Source organism: Boleophthalmus pectinirostris, unplaced genomic scaffold (assembly GCF_026225935.1).
Source record: "Boleophthalmus pectinirostris isolate CB_2022bp ecotype Guang Dong unplaced genomic scaffold, ASM2622593v1 HiC_scaffold_8, whole genome shotgun sequence".
Lineage (NCBI taxonomy): Eukaryota > Metazoa > Chordata > Actinopteri > Gobiiformes > Gobiidae > Boleophthalmus > Boleophthalmus pectinirostris.
In genome coordinates this window covers 2149936-2157435 of record NW_026571515.1, presented here as the reverse complement: position 1 = coordinate 2157435, position 7500 = coordinate 2149936, and the positions used below count along the sequence as shown (strand labels likewise).

At 44.8% G+C, this 7500-nt stretch overlaps 2 protein-coding genes across 2 annotated transcripts in view; both read right to left on the bottom strand.

The window, feature by feature from the left end:
* The window catches only part of nphp4 (nephronophthisis 4), a 217768-nt gene extending 216291 nt beyond the window's left edge, over positions 1-1477 (bottom strand). The window contains exon 1 of the mRNA XM_055165588.1: positions 1444-1477. Within this exon, the coding sequence (XP_055021563.1) occupies positions 1444-1477 (34 nt within the window). The remainder of the gene's footprint in view (positions 1-1443) is intronic.
* Positions 1478-3688: 2211 nt separating this feature from the next.
* On the bottom strand, positions 3689-4771 carry LOC129412287 (uncharacterized). The gene has a single exon (XM_055165587.1). The coding sequence runs from the start codon at positions 4769-4771 to the stop codon at positions 3689-3691; it is 1083 nt and encodes a 360-aa protein (XP_055021562.1).
* Between the last annotated feature and the right edge of the window lie 2729 nt (positions 4772-7500).

Sequence of the window (7500 nt, the reverse complement as noted above, 5' to 3'; positions counted from 1 at the left end):
ACACAAACAACACACACTTCAAACAACACACAAACAACACACACACAACACACAAACAACACACACAAACAACACACAAACAACACACACACAACACACAAACAACACACAAACACAACACACAAACAACACACACAAACAACACACACACACACACACACAACACACACACAACACACAAACAACACACAAACAACACACACTGGATCAACCAAACACTGAACATTTCTCATTTCTTTGTGTTTTGGTTCATGACAATATTCAAAAGCAGAATGAGTCTGTGCTCCTCTGTGTCTTTTATTCATTTATAAACGTATTTTTTTAATTTAATTTTTAAAATTATTTTTAACTTTATGCATTTTAACATTTTTTATTTATTGTTTTTATTCATGGTTTACCGTCGTTTATTGACTTCATTTGTCTGTGCAGTCGGCTTGTGTCTTTCCTGACAGACGCTGTGGAACATTCTAGACAAAGTAATAACATTTCCACGTGTTTGAGTAACTCTAACATCTCCAAACCTCAAAATGTTCTGTTCCACCTTGTGATGTCATGAAGTGGTCGTTTTTCAAGTTAACGGGTCCTATTTACCTCGAGATTGGGCAATTCCAGAGCAGAAATTAACTAGTGAAGGTCTTTTTTTTAATTAAGTTTAATTTTTTTCAGCGCTGACTCCTTCACTTTACAACTGGAGAGACGTCGTGTTCCTCTGTGGTTCACGTTTGGTCGACTTCGATTTCAAAATGTGCTTCAGAAACAGAAAAAAAAACCAACCCTCGCCGACGTTCACATGAAAGAATGAGACGCTTGAGACGTTTCCGGTTCGAGAAACGTCAGAAGTTCTGAGATGAAAAGGCCCTGGGAGAGAGAAGAACGGACACTTCTCTTCATCTCTTCATCTCTTCATGTCTTCGGTCAGAGCAGAACACGCCATGTAAAACCGGATCAAACACGTATGACCCGCCGCTCTCCTCTGCACACGCCACAGCAGCGCACGTGACCCGAGCCGCCGCACCGGGTCACAGGTCACAGGTCTCAGGTCTCAGGTGCGTGAGGATCATCTCGGGGTCAGGAGGTCTCCACGAGCGGCGAGGACGAGGTTGACCGAGACGAAGAGCGTGACGAGGAGCTCATGACCCGTACCAGGATGGATCCCACGCTCGGTCCAACCTCACCGACCCGACAGAACCAGACAGAACCAGACAGAACCAGGTGATCTGAGAGGGCGTGATTGACAGGCAGATCCACCAATCAGAGAGAACCACGCTCTGCTCGTGTTTACATGTAAGACCAGTGTTGGGGAGTAACAGATTACATGTACCAGAGTAATCAGAGTACAAATGATGAGTAACTGTATTCAGTTACAGTTACTGTTTCAGTGAGTGGTAATTGGATTACAGTTACTTTGTTGAAATAAATGGATTACACACAGAGGGATTTTACTGTTTTCACATTTTTGCAGTTTGGGCTGCATCATTTTTGGTAATTCCACTCATTGCTGGAAACTAAAACAGGACTAAACCTGGACTAAATGAGATCTAAACCAGAACTAAAACCAGGTCTAAACTAGATCTAAACCAGGTCTAAACCAGGACTAAACCAGGACTAAACCAGGACTAAAACAGAACAAAACCAGGACTAAACTAGATCTAAACCAGGTCTAAACTAGATCTAAACCAGGTCTAAACCAGGACTAAACCAGGACTAAAACCAGGTCTAAACTAGATCTAAACCAGGTCTAAACCAGGACTAAACCAGGACTAAAACAGAACTAAACCTGGACTAAATGAGATCTAAACCAGAACTAAAACCAGGTCAAAACTAGATCTAAACCAGGTCTAAACTAGATCTAAACCAGGTCTAAACTAGATCTAAACCAGGTCTAAACCAGGTCTAAAACAGGTCTAAAACAGGTCTAAAACAGGACTAAACCAGGACTAAAACAGAACTAAACCAGGACTAAATGAGATCTAAACCAGAACTAAAACCAGGTCTAAAACAGGTCTAAACTAGATCTAAACCAGGTCTAAACCAGGTCTAAACCAGGACTAAACCAGGACTAAAACAGAACTAAACCAGGACTAAATGAGATCTAAACCAGATCTAAAACAGGACTAAAACCAGGTCTAAACCAGATCTAAAACCAGGTCTAAACTAGATCTAAACCAGGTCTAAACCAGGTCCAAAACAGGTCTAAAACAGGACTAAAACCAGGTCTAAACCAGATCTAAAACAGGTCTAAACTAGATCTAAACCAGGTCTAAAATAGGTCTAAAACAGGACTAAACCAGATCTAAAACAGGTCTAAACTAGATCTAAACCAGGTCTAAAATAGGTCTAAAACAGGACTAAACCAGGTCTAAACTAGATCTAAACCAGGACTAAACCAGGACTAAAACAGGACTAAACCAGGACTTAAACCAGGACTAAAACAGGACTAAAACAGGACTAAAACCAGGTCTTAACAGGTCTAAATCCTGTTGTGTGGACGTGTTTCTTCTTCTATCAATAATATTTTTAATTTGGTTCAGTAAAATCTGGACTTTTTATTTTCTTTTATCAGACAAAACTTCTTATGTGAAGATTTCCTCGTCTTTGTTTCTCTACAACAAATCAAATAATCCAAAGTAATCAGATTACATTACTCACTTTAAGTCATTTAATGGATTCTGTTACAAACTACATTTTGGTGTATGTAATCTGTAATCTGTAGGGGATTACATTTTAAAAGTAAACTTCCCAACACTGTCTGTAAGTGAAAGGAGAAAAAACAACACAAAGGACGGAGAAACGGTGGATTTTTTTCAGAATCAGCAATCGAACCATAAAAAAGGAGGTGTGGAACTGTGGAGAAGGTGTGGAGAAGGTGTGGAGCTGTGAAGGTGTGTTGGAGCTGTGGAGGTGTGTTGGAGCTGTGGAGGTGTGTTGGAGTTGTGTGAGGTGTGTTGGAGTGTGAAGGTGTGTTGGAGCTGTGGAGGTGTGTTGGAGCTGTGAAGGTGTGTTGGAGCTGTGGAGGTGTGTTGGAGCTGTGAAGGTGTGTTGGAGTTGTGGAGGTGTGTTGGAGTTGTGGAGGTGTGTTGGAGTTGTGGAAGGTGTGTTGGAGTTGTGGAGGTGTGTTGGAGCTGTGAAGGTGTGTTGGAGTTGTGAAGGTGTGTTGGAGTTGTGAAGGTGTGTTGGAGTTGTGAAGGTGTGTTGGAGCTGTGAAGGTGTGTTGGAGCTGTGGAGGTGTGTTGGAGTTGTGAAGGTGTGTTGGAGCTGTGAAGGTGTGTTGGAGCTGTGAAGGTGTGTTGGAGCTGTGAAGGTGTGTTGGAGTCATGGAGTTGTGTTGGAGTCATGGAGTTGTGTTGGAGTTGTGGAGGTGTGTTGGAGCTGTGGAGGTGTGTTGGAGATGTGGAGGTGTGTTGGAGCTGTGAAGGTGTGTTGGAGTCATGGAGTTGTGTTGGAGTTGTGGAGGTGTGTTGGAGTTGTGGAGGTGTGTTGGAGCTGTGGAGTTGTGTTGGAGTTGTGGAGGTGTGTTGGAGTTGTGGAGTTGTGTTGGAGTTGTGGAGGTGTGTTGGAGTTGTGGAGGTGTGTTGGAGTTGTGAAGGTGTGTGGAGCTGTGGAGGTGTGTTGGAGTCATGGAGCTGTGTTGGAGTTGTGGAGTGTGTGGAGTGTGGAGGTGTGTTGGAGCTGTGAAGGTGTGTTGGAGTCATGGAGCTGTGTTGGAGTTGTGGAGGTGTGTTGGAGTTGTGGAGGTGTGTTGGAGCTGTGGAGGTGTGTTGGAGCTGTGGAGGTGTGTTGGAGTCATGGAGTTGTGTTGGAGTTGTGGAGGTGTGTTGGAGCTGTGGAGCTGTGTGGAGGTGTGTGGAGCTGTGGAGGTGTGTTGGAGCTGTGAAGGTGTGTTGGAGTCATGGAGCTGTGTTGGAGTTGTGGAGGTGTGTTGGAGCTGTGGAGCTGTGTTGGAGTTGTGGAGGTGTGTTGGAGTGTGAAGGTGTGTTGGAGTCATGGAGCTGTGTTGGAGCTGTGGAGGTGTGTTGGAGCTGTGGAGGTGTGTTGGAGTTGTGGAGGTGTGTTGGAGCTGTGGAGGTGTGTGTTGGAGCTGTGGAGGTGTGTTGGAGCTGTGGAGGTGTGTTGGAGCTGTGAAGGTGTGTTGGAGCTGTGGAGGTGTGTTGGAGATGTGGAGGTGTGTTGGAGCTGTGGAGGTGTGTTGGAGCTGTGAAGGTGTGTTGGAGATGTGGAGGTGTGTTGGAGCTGTGGAGGTGTGTTGGAGTTGTGAAGGTGTGTTGGAGCTGTGGAGGTGTGTTGGAGATGTGGAGGTGTGTTGGAGCTGTGGAGGTGTGTTGGAGTCATGGAGCTGTGTTGGAGTTGTGGAGGTGTGTTGGAGCTGTGGAGGTGTGTTGGAGCTGTGGAGGTGTGTTGGAGCTGTGGAGGTGTGTTGGAGCTGTGGAGGTGTGTTGGAGCTGTGGAGGTGTGTTGGAGTTGTGGAGGTGTGTTGGAGCTGTGAAGGTGTGTTGGAGCTGTGGAGGTGTGTTGGAGTTGTGGAGGTTGTGTTGGAGCTGTGAAGGTGTGTTGGAGTTGTGAAGGTGTGTTGGAGTTGTGGAGGTGTGGAGGTCCATGCGTTACCCTGAGCTGGAGATGAGATCTTCCTCCTGGAGCGCGGCGTCTTCTCCTGGGCTCTCACAGACGTTCCTGAGGCCGGAGATCCTCTGTCCACCCCAGAGGAGACGTGGAAGCTCAGCGTGTCCTTCTCCTCCTGCAGAACATCACAGAACTCAGGTCCCTCAGACACCATCACGGTCGACCAGCAGTGCAGATGTTTCACTCCACGAGATCTGAGGTCTGGAGATGTTTTTGCCTTGAATGTTCCACAGTGCGACATTAAACTTCAGTCTTACATTTAAAGCAGAACTAAGTAACATTTTTACCTTAATTAATGTCTGATGGTCCCAGTGTTGCCCAGGAAACATACGACGATTAAATGTATTTTTATTTATTTCTAACGTGTATTGTGTACAGTTGTAGGGAGTATTATCTGTTACATAAATATACAATTGTAGGGAGTATTATCTGTTACATAAATATACAGTCGTAGGGAGTATTATCTGTTACATAAATATACAGTTGTAGGGAGTATTATCTGTTACATAAATATACAATTGTAGGGAGTATTATCTGTTACATAAATATACAGTCGTAGGGAGTATTATCTGTTACATAAATATACAATCGTAGGGAGTATTATCTGTTACATAAATATACAATTGTAGGGAGTATTATCTGTTACATAAGGGCGAGTTATTGCACAGTTGTAGGGGAGTATTATCTGTTACATAAATATACAATTGTAGGGAGTATTATCTGTTACATAAGGGCGAGTTGCTGTACAGTTGGACTAAACCAGGATTAAACCAGGTCTAAACCAGGACTAAACTAAGTCTAAACCAGGTCTAAACAAAGAACTGAACCAGGACTGAACCGAGGACTGAACTAGGACCAAACCAGAACTAAACTAGGTCTAAACAAGGTCTAAACCAGGTCTAAACAAAGAACTGAACCAGGACTGAACTAGGACTAAACTAGGACCAAACCAGAACTAAACTAGGTCTAAACCAGGTCTAAACCAGGTCTAAACAAAGAACTGAATCAGGACTGAACCGAGGACTGGACTAGGACTAAACCAGGTCTAAACCAGGACTAAACTAAGACTAAACCAGGACTGAACCAGGACTAGTCTTGGACTCGGACTTGGACTGTAGTTCTGCCCTGAGTTTCTTAAAGCTCGATGAGGCGTCAGTGAACAAACCCAGTGCAATTTGGAAATTTAGTCCAGTTTATTTAGTCGAGTTAATTTGGCTCCTTTAAATGATTTGAACTCAGATTCTTTTCCGCTTCTGAAAGGCTGAAAATGTTCAGTTCAGATTATTTCTTTCTCCTGATGTTCCATTTTGTGGGGCACTTTGCTTTTCTCAGTAGCACAGATATTAAAATGACTTTGGGAACCACTCCACAAGTGTTCGGTGTGGACGGCTCATTTCCTTTTACGGCGAGTCTGAGCGCGTGTGAGCGTCGGAGCGTCGGCGCGGTGACGGAGCGTTATGTCTCTGCCTTTACACGCCTCCGTTCACAAAGTGCCGCCGCGGACGCTCAAATGAGCCCAAAAACCATCTCATTTCCAGCCCCAGAATGAGGCACGGCGAGTTTGGAGTTTCTACATTAGTGTCGCCGCGATTCTAAAAAGTTCAGACTCTCATTTCAATGTTCAGAGGAAAAGCTGGAAACTCAAAACTCATTTAGGGATCTTAAACCAGGTCTAAATCAAGACTAAATCAGGACTAAACCAGGTCTAATCCAGGACTAAACCAGGACTGAACCAGAACTGAGCTTGGACTAAACCAGGGGTCGGCAACCTGCGGCTCCGGACCATGTGGCTTTAGCTCTCCCTGGCTCCTGGAGCTTTTTCAAAAATGAGTGAAAATGGAAAAGGAATGATTTTTGTTGTTGTTTTAATCTGGTTTGTTTTCGGGGTAAAACTCGTTCTCTTGAAATCTGTGTGTGAATGAAACACATGAAAAGTGTTTCAGCAGAACAAACAGATGAGCTGAAGCTGAAGTGGGGGTGGTGTCCACCTCCACCTGAGAAGAACTTTCCCTGAAAAAAAAAAAAAAAAAAAAAGAACACGTGCGCAGACGGACGCTCAGAACAACATAAAGAACCAAACAGGATTCACGCTTCTGTCCGGACGCTGCTCCACCTCAGAACCAGAGCAGAAGGACCAGAGCAGCCGGACCTGTGGTCCACAGAACATTCTCGCTTTTCCCACACGGAACCAGCGCACAGACGATGGCACTGAAGCACTTGGACCCAGTTCTTTGTGCTGGTCTTACTCGTCCTGTCTGGAACCAGGACATGGGCCCCTGGACCATCTGACCAACACTGGACCTCAGCTCCGTCTGAGGAGCTGCGCCTGTTGTTTCTGCTGTGATTCAGAGCTTCTGCTCCGGGCTGATGTTATGTACAAGTTCTCTGCTGCTGTTTCTGAGTCTCCTGCACGATCAGAAGAAATGCGACTGCTGCCTGATGCTTCCATCATCGTCGTCATAGCAACAGGTAAACGTGGCACTTTCGTGGTCGGTCCTAAAACTCTGTTTATCTCAGTTTACACAAAGTGAAACTGGGTTTTCCAGAATCTCCACCCGCCGGAGTTTTTAGAAAGATTCGTTTTCAGAGGTGAATTCTCCGTTTGTGTGTAAACAACGTGAACAAACGAAGGGAAATGTCTCCGTTTTAAAAAATCCCCGTGTCCATGTAAACGGAGCCTAAATGACAAAGGAATAAACAGGAACCACCTGATTTCAGTGTCTACAGACGGAGCAGCGAGTGTGAGAGGATCACAGACGGTTTGTGGATCATGATGATCATGTTGTATTTGTACTGAGTCATTTTAATAGTCGGTTTATAAAGTTCATGTACTGACAGTCTGTGCTGTCTTCATATTAGGTGATATAAGACTCCAGGCAGGTC

Coding starts and splice junctions, on each gene's coding strand:
- LOC129412287 (XM_055165587.1), bottom strand. CDS start 4,771: ATGGTGTCTGAGGGACCTGAGTTCTGTGATGTTCTGCAGGAGGAGAAG.